The sequence below is a fragment of the Salmo salar genome, chromosome ssa15 (assembly GCF_905237065.1).
Source record: "Salmo salar chromosome ssa15, Ssal_v3.1, whole genome shotgun sequence".
NCBI lineage: Eukaryota > Metazoa > Chordata > Actinopteri > Salmoniformes > Salmonidae > Salmo > Salmo salar.
The window spans coordinates 78835675-78857859 of record NC_059456.1 but is presented as its reverse complement, the minus strand read 5'-3'; the positions used below and the strand labels follow the sequence as shown (position 1 = coordinate 78857859).

The following is a 22185-nucleotide window of genomic DNA, read 5'->3' as shown; positions in this document are numbered from 1 at the left end:
ACTTTAAATAGCAAAACCCTACATTTCCCATGAGGGCTTAGTTCCAAGCTCAAGACTTCCGTTTTTGCGGATATGTCAAGAAGGTGCATACCGTAAACGACTCTTAGGTTAGGTTTGGTTTAGATATATTTTTAAAATATATTTTATTTTAAATGAATTTTATTTTAAATGCATTTATTTGTTGTTACTTTTCAAAATCAGACCTTTGACTTTAAATCGCATAACACTACATTTCCTATGACATCATGTCAGGACTTCCGTGTTCGCGTTTGAATCTGCCAAGAAGGTGCATGCGGTAAACATCCGTAAGGTTATTTAACTTTCGGCATAACAAAATAGTGATGTCTGAACTAAAACCTTGTAAGGTGTGTAATTTTACGCGACAACAATCATACGGTTTGGTTGTTCCTTCTTTGGACCAACTAAAGATTAAAGGTACGCTAATGAATGTTGTAAACAGCTGTCTAGCCAACTACAACTAGCAAAGTTAGCTAGCTAAGGTTAGATAACTAACTTTTCTGTAGCTAACTGTGCGTGTGTTTGGACAGTTTTGGTAGCTACTATATATAGTATTCCTGATGAGTTGTGAGCATGCATTCCTCCTTAATGAAGACAAGTAACTAACTACGTGTCATATAAATAAAACCCAAATGCAGAATACATTTTGCTAGCCTAGCGCCAGGTAGATATCTGTATGTAGCAGCATACGTTGCCACTGTATCAGCTGTTAAATCATATACTGTTTACAGTATCTATTATTCGTTCATTGGGAAATCAACTGGCAGTCAACTATGATCTCTAATCTTCGTGAATCATCACTACATTCTGAAAACTGTATGAGCAACATTGTTCTCTGTGTGCTCTACATATTCGACTTGTACAAACTTGATTGAATTAGATATGGCACCTCAGCAGACCGAGGTAAAATTTGTTGTATATTGGATATTCGATGTATATCTGTTTTCTCTAGTCAATGGCTATTGAACCAACCATGCCATGACTGTGAAGATAGTATATTCGGAATCAGGGGTGGATGGATAACGATCCATACTTTTTTTTCTTGTTCGTTTTTTGGGATATCGCCAAGGTTCTATATGATAAGGAATATTTTCTAAGTAAGAGAACATGAAACCATTTTTTTTTTTTTTTTTTTTTTACATTTAACCGGTTCTCTTGAGATGAAAATATTTTACTTTCAGATATGAATTTCCACAATTATGTTTGTTCTTAAAATTATGTATTTTATTAAAACGGAAATAAAGTATATAGCCTGAATTATCTTGAGAAAATTATATTTTAAAGTTACATTTTTAAATCATACAAATAGGAAAATGTGTCTCTAAAATAATGTTCATTTAAGTTCTGGGCCCATACATGTTAAAGGGAAAACATTATTTTTTTAAACTTCATATTCATCATCTCCAGCACCACCCCAACATCAACATCCAATGACATTGGTGTGCACCATGTGCTTTTAACCAGTTACAAGTAGGCATTGCCTACTAATTGTCTGCTAATTGGTTGATGTCATTGGAAGCACTTGTCTTCCTCTATTTTTTTTACTACAAAACATAGAAATGTGCGATTTTAACTTATGTTGATGTTAGGGGGGTGCTGGAGATGATAAACATTAAGTTGAACAATTTAGAAATGTCCCTTTTTTATATAATTTTTTATTTCACTTTTATTTTACCAGATAGGCCATTTGAGAACAAGTTCTCATTTATAACTGCGACCTGGCCAAGATAAAGCAAAGCAGTGCAACACAAACAACAGAGTTACACATGGAATAAAAAATGTACAGTCAATAACACAATAGAAAAAAAGTCTATATACAGTGTGTGCAAATGGCGTGAGGAGGTAAGGCAATAAATAGGCCATAGTAGCGAAGTACTTACAATTTAGCAAATTAACACTGGAGTGATAGATGTGCAAGTAGAAATACTGGTGTGCAGAAGAAAGTAAATAAAAACAATATGGAGATGAGGTAGGTAGATTGGATGGGCTATTTACAGATGGGCTGTGTACAGCTGCAGCGATCGGTTAGCTGCTCAGATAGCTGATGTTTAACCTCTATGGGCTAGGTGGGACGCTTGCGTCCCACCTACTCAACAGCCAGTTGAATCCTGTGGCGCGTTATTCAAATACCTTAGATATGCTATTACTTCAATTTTTAAAAAATATGACTATTTTACACCATTTTAAAGATAAGACTCTCGTTAATCTAACCACACTGTTCGATTTCAAAAAGGCTTTACAATGAAAGCAAAACATTAGATTATGTCAGCAGAGTACCCAGCCAGAAATAATCAGACACCCATTTTTCAAGCTAGCATATAATGTCACATAAACCCAAACCACAGCTAAATGTAGCACTAACCTTTGATGATCTTCATCAGATGACGACCCTAGGACATTATGTTATACAATACATGCATGTTTTGTTCAATCAAGTTCATATTTATATCAAAAACCAGCTTTTTACATTAGCATGTGACTAGCATTCCCACCGAACACTGCCGGTGAATTTACTAAATTACTCACGATAAACGTTCACAAAAAGCATAACAATTATTTTAAGAATTATAGATACAGAACTCCTCTATGCACTCGATATGTCCGATTTTAAAATAGCTTTTCGGTGAAAGCACATTTTGCAATATTCTCAGTAGATAGCCCGGCATCACAGGGCTAGCTATTTAGACACCCAGCAAGTTTAGCACTCATCAAAGTCAGATTTACTATAAGAAAAATGTTATTACCTTTGTTGTCTTCGTCAGAATGCACTCCCAGGACTTCTACTTCAATAACAAATGTTGGTTTGGTCCAAAATAATCCATCGTTATATCCAAACAGCGGCGTTTTGTTTGTGCGTTCTAGACACTATCCTAAAGGGTAAATAAGGGTGGCGAGCATGGCGCAATTCGTGACAAAAAAATTCTAAATATTCCATTACCGTACTTCGAAGCATGTCAACCGCTGTTTAAAATAGATTTTTATGCCATTTTTCTCATAAAAAAGCGATAATATTCCGACCGGGAATCTGCTTTTAGGTAAACAGACAAAGGAAAAGAAAGCATTCGGTCGAAGCGGGCACGCGCCTAAGCCCATAGTACTCTGAGTGGCCACTTGCCAAAAGCGATAAAGTGTTTCAGCCAGAGCCTGCCTCGATATCGTTCAGCTTTTTCCCGGGCTCTGAGACCCTATGGAAGCTGTAGGAAGTGTCACGTTATTGCACAGATCCTGAGTCTTCAATAAAAAGAGCCAAGATGAAACACTACTTCTCAGACAGGCCACTTCCTGCTTGAAATCTTCTCAGTTTTTGGCCTGCCATATGAGTTCTGTTATAGTCACAGACACCATTCAAACAGTTTTAGAAACTTTAGGGTGTTTTCTATCCAAAGCCAATAATTATATGCATATTCTAGTTACTGGGCAGGAGTAGTAACCAGATTAAATCGGTACTTTTTTTATCCAGCCGTGTCTATACTGCCCCCTAGCCCTAACAGGTTAAAGTTATTGAGGGAGATATGTCTCCAACTTCAGCGATTTTGCAATTCTTTCCAGTCATTGGCAGCAGAGAACTGGAAGGAAAGGCAGCCAAAGGAGGTGTTGGCTTTGGGGATGACCAGTGAGATATACCTGCTGGAGCGCGTACTACAGGTGGGTGATGTTATCGTGACCAGTGAGCTGAGATAAGGCGGAGCTTTACCTAGCATAGACTTGTAGATGACCTGGAGCCAGTGGGTTTGGCGACGAATATGTAGCGAGGGCCAGCCAACTAGAGCATACAGGTCGCAGTGGTGGGTGGTATAAGGCGCTTTGGTAACAAAACGGTTGGCACTGTGATAGACTGCATCCAATTTGCTGAGTAGAGTATTGGAAGCTATTTTGTAGATGACATCGCTGATGTCGACGATCGGTAGGATAGTCAGTTTTACTAGGGTAAGTTTGGCGGCGTGAGTGAAGGAGGCGTTGTTGCGAAATTGGAAGCCAATTCAAGATTTAATTTTGGATTGGAGATGTTTAATATGAGTCTAGAATGAGAGTTTACAGTCTAGCCAGACACATAGGAATTTGTAGTTGTCCACATATTCTAAGTCAGAACCGTCCAGAGTAGTGATGCTAGTCGGGCGGGCGGGTGCGGGCAGCGATCGGTTGAAGAGCATGCATTTAGTTTTACTAGCTTTTAAGAGCAGTTTGAGGCCACAGGAGTGTTGTATGGCATTGAAACTCGTTTGGAGGTTTGTTAACACAGTGTCCAAAGAAGGGCCAGATGTATACAGAATGGTGTCGTCTGTAGTGGTGGATCAAGGAATCACCCGCAGCAAGAGCGACATCGTTGATATATACAGAGAAAAGAGTCTGCCCGAGAATTGAACCCTGTGGTACCCCAATAGTGACTGCCAGAGATCCGGACAACAGGCCCTCCGATTTGACACACTGAACACTATCTGAGAAGTAGTTTGTGAACCAGGCGAGGCAGTCATTTGAGAAACCAAGGCTGTTAAGTCTGCCAATAAGAATACGGTGATTGACAGTGTCGAAAGCCTTGGCCAGGTCGATGAAGACGACTACACAGTACTGTCTCGGAAACCGAATTGCACAGCGGAGAAGGTACGGTGGGGTTCGAAATGGTCACTGATCTGTTTGTTAACTTGGCTTTCGAAGACTTTAGAAAGACAGGGCAGGATGGGTTTGGGTCTAGAGTGTCACCCCCTTTGAAGAGGGGGATGACCGCGGCAGCTTTCCAATCTTTAGGAATCTCGGACGATACGAAAGCGAGGTTGAACAGACTGGTAATAGGGGTTGCAACATTGGAGTCGGATAATTTTAGAAAGAGAGGGTACAGATTTTCAAGCCCAGCTGATTTGTACGAGTCCAGGTTTTGCAGCTCTTTCAGAACATCTGCTATCTGGATTTGGGTGAAGGAGAAGCTGGGGAGGCTTGGGCAAGTAGCTGCGGGGGAGGTGGAGCTGTTGGGGTAGCCAGGAGGTAAGCATGGCCAGCCGTAGAGAAATGCTTATTGAAAGTATCGATTATCGTGGATTTATTGGTGGTGACAGTGTTTCCTAGCCTCAGTGCAGTGGGCAGCTGGGAGGAGGTGCTCTTATTCTCCATGGACTTTACAGTGTCCCAAAACTTTTTGGAGTTAGAGCTACAGGATGCAAATTTCTGTTTGAAAAACCTAGCCTTTGCTTTCCTAACTGACTGCGTATATTGGTTCCTGACTTCCCTGAAAAGTTGCATATCACGGGGACTATTCGATGCTAGTACAGGAAGTTTTTGTGCTGGTCAAGGGCAGTCGGATATGGATTGAACCAAGGGCTATATCTGTTCTTAGTTCTACATTTTTTGAAAGGGGCATGCTTATTTAAGATGGTGAGGAAATTACTTTTAAAGAACGCCCAGGCATTCTCTACTGATGGGATGAGGTCAATATCCTTCCAGGATACCCGGGTCAGGTCGATTAGAAAGGCTTGCTCGCAGAAGTGTTTTAGGGAGCATTTGACAGTGATGAGGGGTGGTCGTTTGACTGCGGACTCATAACGGATGCAGGCAATGAGGCAGGGATCGCTGAGATCCTGATTGAAAACAGCAGAGGTGTATTTGAAGGGCAAGTTGGTCAGGATAATATCTATTAGGGTGCCCATGTTTACGGATTTAGAGTTGTACCTGGTGGGTTCCTTGATAATTTGTGTGAGATTGAGGGTATCTAGTTTAGATTGTTGGACTGCTGGGTTGTTAAGCATATCCCAGTTTAGGTCACCTAACAGAACGAACTCTGAAGATAGGTGGGGGGGGGGGGGCAATCAATTCACATATGGTGTCCAGGGCACAGCTGGGAGCTAAGGGGGGTCTATAACAAGTGGCAACATTGAGAGACTTATTTCTGAAGAGATGGATTTTTAAAATTAGAAGCTCGAACTGTTTGGGCATAGACCTGGAAAGTATGACAGAGCTTTGCAGGTTATCTCTACAGTAGATTGCAACTCCTCCCCCTTTGGCAGTTCCATCTTGATGGAAAATGTTGTAGTTGGGGATGGAAATCTCAGAATTTTTGGTGGCCTTCCTAAGCCAGGATTCAGATACAACAAGGACATCAGGGTTGGCGGAGTGTGCTAAAGCAGTGAGTAAAACAAACTTAGGGAGCAGGCTTCTGATGTTAACATGCATGAAACCAAGGCTTTTATGGTTACCTATCTTAATGTCATTGAGTAACGATAAGAGAGGTTGCGTCTCTGGATGCACTAGTTATGTTGGGTGAGGTCACTGCATGTGTGGGAGGTGGGACAAAGGAGGTATCTGAGGCATGTTGAGTGGGACTAGGGGCTCCGCAGTAAACTAAAACAATGATAACTATCCTAAACAACAGTTTACAAGGCATATTGATATTAGAGAGAGACATAAAGCAATCACAGGTGTTGATTGGGAGAGCTAGCTAAGACAACAAGAGGAAGAGAGAACAACGTCAGTTAAATGAAATAATTTGTATTTGTAACTCTCTTTGTGAATTGTAGTATGTCATTTATACAACATTTTAAGAAAAAACTGTTTATCAACTAATCCACATTTCTTCTTAAAGAACCTTGTAAGAGTCTGCTGACTAACACAGGCTTCAAGCTTCCTTTTTAACCTGTTGGGGCTAGGGGGCAGTATTTTCACGGCTGGATAAAAAAACGTACCCGATTTAATCTGGTTACTAATCCTACCCAGTAACTAGAATATGCATATACTTATTATATATGGATAGAAAACACCCTAAAGTTTCTAAAACTGTTTGAATGGTGTCTGTGAGTATAACAGAACTCATTTGGCAGGTAAAACCCTGAGACATTTTCTGACAGGAAGTGGATACCTGATGTGTTGAATTACCTTTAAGCCTATGCCATTGAAACACACAGGGGTTGACTAATGTTTTGGCACTTCCTATTGCTTCCACTAGATGTCACCAGCCTTTACAAAGTGTTTTGAGTCTTTTACTGTGAGATCTGACCGAACAAGAGCCATGGAACGGTGATGGCCGATTAGACTCTGCGCGCGAGTTCATGTTGGGTACCCTCGTTCCAATACGTTATAAAAGAGAATGCATTCGTCCACCTTGAATATTATTCATGTTCTGGTTAAAAAGGCCCTAATGATTTATGCTATACAACGTTTGACATGTTTGAACGAACGTAAATATATTTTTTCCCCTCGTTCATGAAGTGAAGTCCGGCGGGCTTAGATCATGTGCTAACAAGACGGAGATTTTTGGACATAAATGATGAGCTTTTTTGAACAAAACTACATTCGTTATGGACCTGTGATACCTGGAAGTGACATCTGATGAAGAGAATCAAAGGTAATGGATTATTTACATAGTATTTTCGATTTTAGATCTCCCCAACATGGCGGCTAGTCTGTATCGCAATGCGTATTTTTCTGGGCGCAGTGCTCAGATTATTGCAAAGTGTGATTTCCCAGTAAGGTTATTTTTAAATCTGGCAAGTTGATTGCGTTCAAGAGATGTAAATCTATAATTCTTTAAATCACAATATAATATTTTACCAATGTTTTCTAATTTTAATTATTTAATTTGTGGTGCTGACTTGACTGCCGGTTATTGGAGGGAAACGATTTCCTCAACATCAATGCCATAGTAAAACACTGTTTTTGGATATAAATATGAACTTGATAGAACTAAAAATGCATGCATTGTCTAACATAATGTCCTAGGAGTGTCATCTGATGGAGATTGTAAAAGGTTAGTGCATCATTTTAGCTGGTTTTATGGTTTTGGTGACCCTGTCTTTGAATTGACAAAACATTACACACAGCTATTGTCAATGTACTCTCCTAACATAATCTAACTTTATGCTTTTGCCGTAAAACCTTTTTGAAATCGGACAACGTGGTTAGATTAAGGAGATGTTTATCTTTCAAAGGGTGTAAGATAGTTGTATGTTTGAAAAATTTGAATTTTGACATTTATTTGGTTTCAAATTTGCCGCTCTTGAAATGCACCTGCTGTTGATGGAGTGCACCACGGGGGGGACGCTAGCGTCCCACCTAGCCCATAGAGGTTAAGTATTTTTTTGCAGGTAATCGCCATAAAGCCTACCAGTATGCAAATTAGGCAGTCAAATGAACGACTATCTTACCGATACGATTCGGTAGGCTACTGACGAGACACTAAAATAGCAACCAAAAAACAGCATTGTTTGTGGAAAGGTTGTGGAAAGAAAGGCAAAGATCATAGACCATAGCTATGATTGTAGCTGCTTGTCCTTGTTTTGGGGCAGCACTGGACTTAGCCCTGGACAGTACTGGCCCTGTCCTCTCATTAGTGCTCGGCCTGTGGTGCTCTGCTGAGAGATGAGCTTTCAGAGGCATCATCAACTATCTACACACAACAAATATCCCTCAATAAAATACGTACAAACTTTACAGGTGAAACTCTGGTATAGGATCTGCTTTAGAACAGAAGACCCTGGATCTCCCCGGATTCTCCCTCCTCCCCTGATTCAGAATATATCATTTCCATAGTCATGGCACGCCATTTATATAAGAGCTATTGAAGATTGAAATCCTAAATCTAACTTTTTTAAATATTTTATTTAATAAAAACATTGTGGATTGTTTTCCATCCATCCCTGATTCAGAATATACCATCTTCATAACCATGGAATGCTTGGTTCAATAGCTAGTGACGAGAGAACCGAATATCCAATATAAAACACATTTTACCTCGAACCTCTACGGGACATCCCTTAAATTCCTAAAATGCTACTCACTAGGCGTGGTGCTCTCTTAACAAAGCTCACATCCCTGGCCTGGACACAAGATCTAGAATACTACTAAACTAGTATAATCATGTGTTTTGTGGAAATACATACAGTGCCTTCAGAAAGTATACACTCCTTGACCTTTTCCACATTTTGTTGTGTTACAGCCTGATTTTAAAATGGATTAAGTTGAGATTTTGGGTCACAGTACAATAATAGTGTTTAATATGATTTTTGAATGACTACCTCATCTCTGTACCAGACACATACAATTATCTGTAAGGTCCCTCAGTCGAGCAGTGTGTTTCAACCACAAAGACCAGGGATCTTTTCCAAAGCCTCGCAAAGAAGGGCACCGATTGGTAGATGGGGGATTTTTTATTTTTATTTTTTAAAGACATTGAACATCCCTTTCAGCATGAGTGACGTTATTAATTAAACTTTGGATGTTGTATGTATACACCCGGTCACTATAAAGATACATGCATCCTTCCTAACTCACTTGCCGGAGACGAAGGAAAACTGCTCAAGGATTTCACCATGAGGCCAATGGTGACTTTAAAACCGATACAGAGTTTAATAGCTGTGATGGGATGAATCAACAACATTGTAGTTAGGTTAGTATTGTAGACTAATTGACAGAGTGAAAAAAGGGAAGCTTGTAAAGATATTCCAAAACATGCATCCTGTTTTGAATACAAAGCATTATTTTTGAGTCAAACACATCACTGAGTACCACTTCATATTTTCAAGCATGGGGGTGGCTACATCGTTATCAAATCAAATGTATTTATATAGCCCTTCTTACATCAGCTGATATCTCAAAGTGCTGTACAGAAACCCAGCCTAAAACCCCAAACAGCATGCAGTGCAGGTGTAGAAGCACGGTGGCTAGGAAAAACTCCCTAGAAAGGCCAAAACCTAGGAAGAAACCTAGAGAGGAACCAGGCTATGAGAGGTGGCCAGTCCTCTTCTGGCTGTGCCGGGTGGAGATTATAACAGAACATGGCCAAGATGTTCAAATGTTCATAAATGGCCAGCATGGTCAAATAATAATAATCACAGTAGTTGTTGAGGGTGCAACAGGTCAGCACCTCAGGAGTAAATGTCAGTTGGCTTTTCGTAGCCGATCATTGAGAGTATCTCTACCGCTCCTGCTGTGAAACAGCAGGTCTGGGACAGGTAGCAAGTCCGGTGAACAGGTCAGGGTTCCATAGCCGCAGGCAGGATAGTTGAAACTGGAGCAGCAGCACGGCCAGGTGGACTGGGGACAACAAGGACTCATCATGCCAGGTAGTCCTGAGGCATGGTCCTAGGGCTCAGGCCCTATGAGAGAGAAGGAAAGAAAGAGGCTATAACCCCACCCACTTTGCCAAAGCACAGCCCCCACACCACTGGAGGGATATCTTCAACCACCAACTTACCATCCTGAGACAAGGCCGAGTATAGCCCACAAAGATCTCCGCCACGGCACAACCCAAGGGGGGGCGCCAACCCAGACAGGAAGACCACATCAGTGACTCAACCCACTCAAGTGACGCACCACTCCTAGGGACGGCATGGAAGAGCACCAGTAAGCCAGTGACTCAGCCCCTGTAATAGGGTTAGAGGCAGAGAATCCCAGTGGAGAGAGGGGAACCGGCCAGGCAGAGACAGCAAGGGCGGTTCGTTGAGACAACTGTACAACCATCAAGATTAATTGTCAGATTCAACAGAAGATCTCTTTGTTTCTTGGGACCTAGAACAAGCATCTCTGTTTTGTTTAAAAGTAGAACGTTTGCAGCCATCCACTTCCTTATGTCTGAAACACAGGATTCCAGCGAGGGCAATTTTGGGGCTTCACCATGTTTCATCGAAATGTACAGCTGTGTGTCATCCGCAAAGCAGTGAAAGTTAACATTATGTTTTCGAATGACATCCCCAAGAGGTAAAATATATAGTGAAAACAATAGTGGTCCTAAAACGGAACCTTGAGGAACACTGACATTTACAGTTGATTTGTCAGAGGACAAACCATCCACAGAGACAAACTGATATCTTTCCGACAGATAAGATCTAAACCAGGCCAGAACTTGTCCGTGTAGACCAATTTGGGTTTCCAATCTCTCCAAAAGAATGTGGTGATCGATGGTATCAAAAGCACTAAGGTCTAGGAGCATGAGGACAGATGCAGAGCCTCGGTCTGACGCCATTAAAAGGTCATTTACCACCTTCACAAGTGCAGTCTCAGTGCTATGATGGGGTCTAAAACCAGACTGAAGCATTTCGTATACATTGTTTGTCTTCAGGAAGGCAGGGAGTTGCTGCGCAACAGCTTTTTCATTTTTTTTGAGAGGAATGGGAGATTCGATATACGCCGATTTTAGTTTTTTATATTTTCTGGGTCAAGGTTTGGCTTTTTCTAGAGAGGCTTTATTACTGCCACTTTTAGTGAGTTTGGTACACATCCGGTGGATAGAGTGCAGTTTATTATGTTCAACATAGGAGGGCCAAGCACAGGAAGCAGCTCTCAGTAGTTTAGTTGGAATAGGGTCCAGTATGCTGCTTGACGGTTTAGAGGCCATGACTATTTTCATCAACGTGTCAAGAGATATAGTACTAAAACACTTGAGTGTCTCCCTTGATCCTAGGACCTGGCAGAGTTGTGCAGACTCAGGACAACTGAGCTTTGGAGGAATACGCAGATTTAACGAGGAGTCCGTAATTTGCTTTCTTATGATCATGATCTTTTCCTCAAAGAAGTTCATGAATTTATTACTGCTGAAGTGAAAGCCATCCTCTCTTGGGGAATGCTGCTTTTCAGTTAGCTTTGCGACAGTATCAAAAATACATTTTGGATTGTTCTTATTTTCCTCAGTTAAGTTGGAAAAATAGGATGATCGGGCAGCAGTGAGGGCTCTTCAATACTGCACGGTACTGGCTTTCCAAGCTAGTCGGAAGACTTCCAGTTTGGTGTGGCGCCATTTCCGTTCCAATTTTCTGGAAGCTTGCTTCAGAGCTCGGGTATTTTCTGTATACCAGGGAGCTAGTTTCTTATGACAAATGTTTTTAGTTTTTATGGGTGCGACTGCATCTAGGGTATTGCGCAAGGTTAAATTGAGTTCCTCAGTTAGGTGGTTAAATGATTTTTGTCCTCTGGTGTCCTTGGGTAGGCAGAGAGAGTCTGGAAGGGCATCTAGGAATCTTTGGGTTGTCTGAGAATTTATAGCACGACTTTTGATGATCCTTGGTTGGGGTCTGAGCAGATTTGTTGCGATTGCAAACGTAATAAAATGGTGGTCCGATAGTCCAGGATTATGAGGAAAAACATTAAGATCCACAACATTTATTCCATGGGACAAAACTAGGTCCAGAGTATGACTGTGGCAGTGAGTAGGTCCGGAGACATGTTGGACAAAAAACCCACTGAGTTGATGATGGCTCCGAAAGCCTTTTGGAGTCAGTGTGAATATTAACCTCTATGGGCTAGGTGGGACGCAAGCGTCCCACCCGTGGTGCACTCCATCAACAGCAGGTGCATTTCAAGAGCGGCAAATTTGAATCCAAATAAATGTCAAAATTCAAATTTTTAACTATTTTACACCCTTTGAAAGATAAACATCTCCTTAATCTAACCACGTTTTACGATTTCAAAAAGGTTTTACGGCGAAAGCATAAATTTAGAGTATGTTAGGACAGTACATTTACAAGAGTTGTGTGTAATGTTTTGTCAATTCAAAGACAGGGTCACCAAAACCATAAAACCAGCTAAAATGATGCACTAACCTTTTACAATCTCCATCAGATGACACTCCTAGGACATTATGTTAGACAATGCATGCATTTTTAGTTCTATCAAGTTCATATTTATATCCAAAAACAGCGTTTTACTATGGCATTGATGTTGAGGAAATCGTTTCCCTCCAATAACCGGCAGTCAAGTCAGCACCACAAATTAAATAATTAAAATTAGAAAACATTGGTAAAATATTATATTGTGATTTAAAGAATTATAGATTTACATCTCTTGAACGCAATCAACTTGCCAGATTTAAAAATAACCTTACTGGGAAATCACACTTTGCAATAATCTGAGCACTGCGCCCAGAAAAATACGCGTTGCGATACAGACTAGCCGCCATGTTGGGGAGATCTAAAATCAAAAATACTATGTAAATAATCCATTACCTTTGATTCTCTTCATCAGATGTCACTTCCAGGTATCACAGGTCCATAACGAATGTAGTTTTGTTCAAAAAAGCTCATCATTTATGTCCAAAAATCTCCGTCTTGTTAGCACATGATCTAAGCCCGCCGGACTTCACTTCATGAACGAGGGGAAAAAATATATTTACGTTCGTTCAAACATGTCAAACGTTGTATAGCATAAATCATTAGGGCCTTTTTTAACCAGAACATGAATAATATTCAAGGTGGACGAATGCATTCTCTTTTATAACGTATTGGAACGAGGGTACCCAACATGAACTCGCGCGCCAGGTGTCTAATGGGCCATCATCGTTCCATGGCTCTTGTTCGGTCAGATCTCCCTCCAGAACACTCAAAACACTTTGTAAAGGCTGGTGACATCTAGTGGAAGCAATAGGAAGTGCCAACATATTCCTCAGCCCCTGTGTTTTTCAATGGCATAGGTTTAAAGGTAATACAACACATCAGGTATCCACTTCCTGTCAGAAAATGTCTCAGGGTTTTGCCTGCCAAATGAGTTCTGTTATACTCACAGACACCATTCAAACAGTTTTAGAAACTTTAGAGTGTTTTCTATCCATATATAATAAGTATATGCATATTCTAGTTACTGGGTAGGATTAGTAACCAGATTAAATCGGGTACATTTTTTTATCCAGCCGTGCAAATACTGCCCCCTAGCCCTAACAGGTTTTAAAGTCACCAAAAATTGGAATATTATCTGCTATGACTACAAGGTCCGATAGGAATTCAGGGAACTCAGTGAGGAACGCTGTATATGGCCCAGGAGGCCTGTAAACAGTAGCTATAAAAAGTGATTGAGTAGGCTGCATAGATTTCATGACTAGAAGCTCAAAAGACGAAAACGTCGTTTTTATTTTTTTTTTTTTTTTTTAATCGAAATTTGCTATCGTAAATGTTAGCAACACCTCCGCCTTTGCGGGATGCGCGGGGGATATGGTCACTAGTGTAACCAGGAGGTGAGGCCTCATTTAACACAGTAAATTCATCAGGCTTAAGCCATGTTTCAGTCAGGACAATCACATCAAGATTATGATCAGTGATTAGTTCATTGACTCTAACTGCCTTGGAAGTGAGGGATCTAACATTAAGTAGCCCTATTTTGAGATGTGAGGTATCACAATCTCTTTCAATAATGGCAGGAATGGAGGAGGTCTTTATTCTAGTGAGATTGCTAAGGCGAACACCGCCATGTTTAGTTTTGCCCAACCTAGGTCGAGGCACAGACACGGTCTCAATGGGGATAGCTGAGCTGACTTCACTGACTGCTAGTGGCAGACTCCACTAAGCTGGCAGGCTGGCTAACAGCCTGCTGCCTGGCCTGCACCCTATTTCATTGTGGAGCTAGGGGAGTTAGAGCCCTGTCTGTTCGTTATGGGTATGCTTGTCATTGAAAAGGACTAGGGAGTTTTTTAGGATAAAAATAAACGGAATAGAGCTAATCACAAGCAAAATCCTAGAGGAAAACCTGGCTGTCTGCTTTTCAACATATACTAGGAGACAACTTCACCTTTCAGCAGGACCATAACCTAAAACACAAGGTCAAATATACACTGGAGTTGCTTCAGACGACATTTAATGTTCCTGTGTGGTCTGGTTACAGTTTTAGCTTAAATCGACTTGAAAATCTATGGCAGACTTGACAATGGCTGTCTAGCAATGATCAACAACCAATCTGACAGAGCACAGGTCCCCTGTGGCTCAGTTGGTAGAGCATGGTGTTTGCAACACCAGGGTGTGGGTTCAATTCCCACGGGGGACCAGTACCGGGGGAAAAAAGAAAAAATGTATGAAATGTATGCATTCACTACTGTAAGTCGCTCTGGATAAGAGCGTCTGCTAAATGACTAAAATGTTAAATTGTATTTACTTCGCCACCATAGCTTGAAGAATGTTTTTATGAATAATGTGCAAATGTTGTACAATCCAGGTGTGCAAAGCTCTTAGAGATGTACCTAGAAAAGTCTCTCAGCTGTAATCGCTGCCAAAGGTGATTCTAACATGTATTCACTCATGGATTTGAATACTTATGTAAATTAGGTATTTCTGTATTAGATTTTTCAATACATTTGCAACAGTTTCTAAAAACATGGTTTCACTTTGTCATTATGGGGTATTGTGTGTAGATGGGTGAGAAACAAATATATTTAATCAATTTGGAATTCCGGATGTAACACAACAAAATGAGGAATAAGTCAAATGGTATGAATACTTTCTGAATGCACTGTAGCTAGATAATAATGCAAGTAGTAAGTACTGTACCAAACTAACAGTGATATTAATAGGGGCGGCAGGTAGCCTATTGGTTAGAGCATTGGGCCAGTAACTGGTTGCTAGATCGAATCCCCAAGCTGAAAAGGTATAAATCTGTCGTTCTGCCCCTGAACAAGGCAGTTAACCCACTGTTCCTAGGCCGTCATTGTAAGTAAGAATTTGTTCTTAACTTACTTGCCTCGTTAAATAAAGGTTAATAAAAAAATCAACTGGGTGTAAACTCTGATCGCCGGTCTGCAAAAAGTTGAAAATTGACGGGCAAAAAGAAAACGTTGGTAAACTGCGTTTACCCTCCGCTACACCACTGGAAACGACAAATGAAGCTAGCGACACACTCTAGGCATATTACACTTCAGTGAGCATGCAGCAATGCGAAGTGCAATGTTCCACTTAACTGTCTCTCAGCCACAAATGGTGCCCTGCTTCTGCATTCATCCCTGTCATCAGCAACATACCACTAGATCAGGTGCTTCTGATATCAATAAGCTAGCAAAGGTTAGCTTAAAGGGCTATGGGTTGCAGGGAATCCCCCCCGGGGTAGGTTTTGCCTACTGTGACTTTTGTCATCACACTATCATATGTTTTCTGACCATTTTTATTCATGAAGTGCTCATGACAGTCATACAGGTGGTACAATCAGGGTGTCAAGGCTAAATACTGCAACGCATATAGATGTCATAACATTATTACATTTATCATTTCTAAGTTATGAATGATGCATGCTATGAAGCTCTTGTTATGGTGGCAAGTTCAACTAAAGTGTTAGTAATCATTCATTCCATATACATGTTTATGTACCTGTACTTTTCTGTAATTCTACCTCCCAGGAAGCGAATCTCTTGGGTTTAGCCCAAGTACCTCCGTCTCTGTGGTATTAGAAGATGATGGGACAATAGTTGAAGATGAGGCCTATTTCTTGTGCTTACCTACAAACACAAAGTTTATGCTCTTGCATGAAAAAGAGACGTGGGCCCCACTACGAAGAAGTAAGCTTTTTATGTTCTGTCAATGCAAATTTGTATTGTCATATTAGGCTATAGTCATTGTTTAAGCCTACTATTGTGTGATCAGTCATTTTGCGGTTTCTAAGTGTATCTATCTGCAGTTTGAGTCAACCTCTTGGGAAAGCACATCCTCTGACATTCTATGCCTATATTCTAAGAGTATGTTTGTTTTTTTGCTTGTTTTTTGGGCTAACTAGTTAAAGACCAAACTCTGTTCTTTGATTACGTGGCATTGGTCATCTGTCTTAGCTCTCCCAGGTTGCATTCCCGTACTAACGCATAGTGATTTTCTACCATGCTACTATAGTTGATGGCGGCACAGCTTGGATGACCAGGGAGTCTGTGAATCTTGAGAGCGATGCTGTGGACAGCTCAATCAGTGGCATCGAGCCCTGGTTCTACCTGGCCCAGCAACTCAAGAAGGACCTGGCCAGCATCATACTGATGTCGGAGGCAGATTTACAAGTAGGGTAACTTCAATAACATTTCCACCTCCATCTCCCCTCTCACATTTAAATGTATGAATATAGAATATCTTGTTAAAGTTAGGTCCTATTCCATCAGATAAAAACAACATTTATGGCTACAGCAGGTATGGTATAAATATTGTGTATACTACTTCAATATAAAGCCCCCTTAGCATTATGTTTATGTGCTTGAGGATAGCTGTATGTGTAATAGCTATGTAATAGCGAGAATAACTATACATGTTGCGTGTTCCAGACCCTAGTGGACGTGCCTTGTTTAGAGCTGGCCTCAGCCCTGGGCTTCCCGGAGAGGAAGGCGCTGAATCTCCAGGACACTCTACAGAGAGTGTTGGACCGAAGGGAGGAAGAGCGACAGTCCAAGGAATTGCTCCAGCTCTACCTCAAGGCAGTGGAGAGAGAAGACAGTCAAGAGGCAGAGCCTAGAAATGACGGTGAGACCGCTATCAGGAATAAAATGGGATCAATCTGTTAGAAGATCCACCTATGTGAGTGGAAATGCCATTTGGAGGGGGCGAAGTCAGGGAAGGTATTCTAACTTCACCTCAAAAGTTGTGGTAGTTTATGTAAAAGCCGTGTGTGGCTTTTTTGTCACTAGATGGAGCCATTCTTTAAGCAATAGACAACTAGCCCTGAAATATTGCCTCTAAACCTCTGGCTCAGCCAAATTGTGTTGTGAGAGAGATCATGTTCTACCATAACCCATGTCTCACAGGGTCAGGTGATGTGGATGTGACAGACGGGCTGGCGGTGGATTCGGCATCAGGATTCATGTCCAGAACGCTGATGGTCCTCAAGGGTAAAACAAGCCCTGAGACCAGGCTCTCCAATGAGGAGCTGCAGGTATGTCACAAAAACCAACGGCTAAACGCTGCATTTGGTTATACAGTATCATATTAATAGACTAATGTGGACTCCTCTCCTTGTCTACTCGCTCCTTGTCTACTCTCCTTCATCTGCATTGATATGAAAGGGCATGCATTGTGAAAACAAAGTCCCTGGTAGGTATCCACAGTATTACAGTGATATGTCCTAAGTTATTCAGTTTAGTGCACAGAAAAAAACGAACAGGAGAGAAATACTTTCCAATATTGAGATGCACTGGATTGCGTCCCAATTCTCCCGAAAGGGTTATCTTCTCCCCACGTATTTTAAAGCCTTGGATTAGTGTAAGCATTGGCTAGAGGGAGTTTGTTACACAGCTCCTTCCCTTTTAAATCCATGAAGGGAAGTGAACAAACGCACAGTTAAGGTAGAAGGGTAGAGAATTTGGACGCATGAAATGGTTTCCTTTCCACCACATGAGGGAAATGGGAAGGCTAGAACTACAGTATATGTGAGAATTTCTATATTCTGTCCACTGGGTGGCACTATCCATCTGCACTCTTGTTTTCAGTATACACAGCATGTGAAAATGGACTGCCTAAGTACATCTTTTATCAAGCTGTTAACTCTATCACCAAACAAAACTACATAAAAAATGTGTGCCTGTAAATATGCCAAGTAATCCTGACAACAAAAAATCAGTTTAGAGCAGTTCTAATAAGATCACTGTATACCAAGGAATTGCATTTCTTATATTGAATACCATTTTTGTCCCAACTGTAACTGTTTGAAATCCAATATCAAGGGCTTTTCACACCACTAAGTATAGTCTGAGCCTCTTATCTCCCAAGTCAATTATCTTTGAAAACAATATCAATTAAATTGAACAGAATGAATGTAAGAACATTTACTTATTAAGTCTCGGCATTATATTTTTCCAATGTGGTCCATTGACATTCATCAACCATGAGCAACTAATGCAAATCTCTGCCATGTCTATACAGCGCAGAGACTATCCTATCCCCCATCTCTGCACTTTTTTCTTTCTCAGAATAGATTGCGGTTCCGATTTTTAGCTGTATACAACATGAAATAAACCAAACCAAAATGTTGTCAACTGCAGATGGTGGTGAACAAAGGTGCACGGGCCATGGAGCAAGTCCTGGGCTGGGACTCTGAGAGGACATTGGCGCTGCTGCAGGCATGCGAGGAGCAACTGAGCAGGCGGCTCCAGCAGGTTCAGGCCATGCAGTACCTCCGTAGCCACACACAACAACAGGCCAGCACGCAGCCCTCAGACAAGAGCCAAGCCACACAAGCCAAGCGCAGCAAGTAAGGAGTAGGGGGAAGTTGCCCCTACACGCTGATCTTGGGTGAGTTTAGCGTTTTCCCACTTATGGTTAGGATTAGGGAAGGGGAAACTGATCCTAAATCTGTACCTAGGGAAACTTCACCCCGGAGCCAGCTAATAATACCCCTCTGTCTCTGACCACAGAACACAGACTATCTGCCTTAAGACTGAGACGATAAGTCACTTTGGTATTGATATATGCCGCCCTCCGTAAGTATTTGGACGGTAAAGCATTTTTTCTTGAAATCGAACAATGACCATGAGGTTAAAGTGCACACTGTGAGCTGTAACTTGAGGGTATTTATCTATATCGGGTGAACCATGTAGAAATTCCGTCACTTTTTCTACATGGTCCCCCCCATTTTAGAGGACCAAAAGTATTGGGACAAATTCCCTTATTTGTGCGTTAAAGTATTTGGTCCCATATTTGTAGCACACAATGACTACATCAAGATTGGGACTACAAATATGTTGGATAATCCTGACTGAATTGTGAATAATGATGAGTGTGAAAGTTACAGATGCAAAAATATCATGCCCCCAAGGCATACTAACCTCTCACCATTATAATAACAGGGGAGGTTAGCATTTTATATCATACCCCCAAAGCATACTAACCTCTCACCATTATAATAACAGGGGAGGTAAAAAAAAAAATGGGGGGGGGGGTGTGTGATATTTGTGCGTCTAACTTTCTCACTCATCATTGTTCACGTTTCATTCAGGATTATCCATAATCATGGTAGCATCCACATTAATGTAAAAGTGTTAGAAATTCAGAAACAAATTGTGTTTTTATTTACAATAAAAATGACTCAAGTGACACAATACATTATTTACCATTCATTTCTAATGGGCACAAAATAATCTGAAACACTACCAAAGCAAATGCATCCAACAAGTTTGTAGAGTCGATGTAATTATTGCGTGCTAGGAATATGGGACCGAATACTAAACTTTTGACTACTTTAATAAACATATAAGTGAATGTGTCGTAATACTTTTGGTTCCCTAAAATCGGGGGACTATGTACAAAAAGTGCTGTAATTTCTAAACGGTTCACCCGATATGGATGAAAATAACCCCAAATTAAATCTGACAGTCTGCACTTTACCTCATAGTAATTGCTTGATTTCAAGTCCAAACTTTGAGTATAGAGCCAAAATAAGAATAAATGCTTCACTGTCCCAATAATTATGGAGGGCACTGTATATCGCCTCCTGGTATCAATAAATGCTCATAAACGCTGACATTATTTGCCAAATGGATTGGTGCCCCTTTTGTGAGTAAACCACATGATGGCTATCTCTTTAGGGACATTAAGTAGAAGTGTTATTAGCATAGGTAGATGTTAATGACAGAACAATTAGGGATGGACCAACTGTGTGACCCTTTTGATATGTTGTCTTGGTCTACTTCTCCGGTACTTTACCTACTCAGGAGAAAAGTGTGACACAATACCTGATTCTTGCCCCTGGAAGCTGTAACAAAATTATGGTTGATGTTAACTTAAATTGTAAGCAAATACCTTGGACAATCCATTTGTGGTCAAAGATTGGTAACCCAGTGATCTGTTGACATTATATTTAATCCTATTTTCCTGAAGATTTAAAATGAGAGCTAATCATTCCATTCCTGTCAATTTTGTATACTGAATCATTGATATGCCTCCTAAAACCTTGCCAAATACTTAGCCTATTTCTTCGGCCTACTTTGCTTTCCCTTTTAGTTAATTCCTCTTTTTTTTTACTGCTCTGCATGTTATTAACCAATATACATAAAATATAACTTAGAATTGATTCTTTTTGGGAAACAACCAGAATTGGTTTATCTATCTGTACTTAAACCCTGTATATTTAGGAATGTTAATGTAAGAAAGGATATCAGATTTGATATGTAATTGTGATGTAAGCGTGCATCCGTGCAGTGTGGGCCCATGTCAGCTATCTGGTTGTATTGACAGGACATCCTTGTTAATAGGACAGACTTAAAGGGCTGTAACATCACATTTGAAACCAATTGTTTACAACAAGGACATGGGGGCAGCAAGGAGGCACATGTCATGACAATGAGATGTCAACAGAAAAGTGTATTCAAGGCATTTATGGTGACAAACGGATGGGGAAACATGTTATCTTCACCTGTATTATGATGTGATTATTGTACTCCACGTGAATATTAATTGAAATGCTCTTAAGTCCGTTACGCACTCGTTATTGCTTCCAATGTTCCTTGAAAGAAAAAGGTGTGTTCGGTTTGAAATGGTGCATCTTGGGAGCCCTCTGTATGAAATGAATGAACATGTACGTACTGTACATATATTTTATCATTGAGCCACAGAGTTGTGTAATCAAAGTTTTGCATTGTGATTCATGAGGCTTTTTTTTTTATGGAACTGTTTAAAATGGAACTGACGTGGCAAGCGGAGTGTGTTAAAAGTATGACAGCTTTTCTACAATAAAGCGCACAATCCTAACATCACTGTGTTTTCATTCACAACTTTTTCATTTACTCCTTGTTATTTTTCCCAGTGTATATAAAAATGAGCTTCCCATCCATGGACAGAAGAATGTAATGCAGTGTGTTTTTTTTTTAATGAACTAACGGCTATAGAGGATTGCCTCAGGAAGACTAGAGGAAGACCAATATAGGACATTTGATCCACCATTAAATGGTAAACTTAACTCACGGCTTGTGATGCCTAGAATACTCTTCTCCGTATTGTCTATATAATGATCCAGAAAAAAAACCGTTAAGGATTGTTGATATTCAATGAAGTTATTTTATACGTCATGGTATGTACATTGTTTGGCCCTAAGATACAATTGTAAAGGAATAATGATGGGATTGAGGGAAAAGAGGTGACTGGCTACGTACTGTTGCTGTATGTGTCTCGACAGTCAGTTGATGGGTTTCATGGTGTGCGCAATTCCTGTGACATTACCTCCGCTTAACCAGTGTTCCTGGAATGAGCAGAAATTACATGTGAGCAGTGTGTGAAGTGTCTCAGCATTTTGGGGGGGGTTGATTGGGAATTGAATATGGTTATATTCATTTTATTATCATTATTTCAGAATATTTCCCTTTGTTTTGCATCAACTATCAATCTGAATGTAAACCAAGTCTTTCAACCATGTTTTAGTGGTAGACATTAAACAAAACAATTCTGGCATTTGTGAGGTCTGAAATGAGGTGAGTGACTTAAAGGAGGCCTTCAAGCACAATAGATCCTTTTCTTCTAAATGTCAAGGTAATGCCATCTGATGGGT

At 40.6% G+C, this 22185-nt stretch overlaps 1 protein-coding gene across 2 annotated transcripts; it reads left to right on the top strand.

Annotated features, from left to right (window-relative positions):
- The first annotated feature begins 153 nt into the window (after positions 1–153).
- dffa (DNA fragmentation factor, alpha polypeptide) lies at positions 154–21392 on the top strand. Of its 2 annotated transcripts, none has more exons than XM_014145824.2 (6): positions 154–435; positions 16079–16237; positions 16563–16720; positions 16979–17174; positions 17456–17583; positions 18689–21392. In XM_014145824.2, the coding sequence occupies exons 1-6, from the start codon at positions 342–344 to the stop codon at positions 18899–18901; spliced, it is 948 nt and encodes a 315-aa protein (XP_014001299.1). In that variant the 5' UTR covers positions 154–341; the 3' UTR covers positions 18902–21392. The 2 variants fall into 2 exon arrangements, with proteins under 2 accessions (XP_014001299.1, XP_014001300.1); XM_014145825.2 differs by lacking the exon at positions 154–435 and adding an exon at positions 7258–7345.
- Positions 21393–22185: the final 793 nt, after the last annotated feature.

Excerpts from the sequence above, each read along its gene's own strand:
- dffa (XM_014145824.2), top strand. The coding sequence starts at position 342 with ATGTCTGAACTAAAACCTTGTAAGGTGTGTAATTTTACGCGACAACAA. Across the intron at positions 436-16,078 it reads GGACCAACTAAAGATTAAAG|GAAGCGAATCTCTTGGGTTT; the intron begins GTACGCTAATGA and ends TCTACCTCCCAG. Across the intron at positions 16,238-16,562 it reads GTGGGCCCCACTACGAAGAA|TTGATGGCGGCACAGCTTGG; the intron begins GTAAGCTTTTTA and ends ATGCTACTATAG.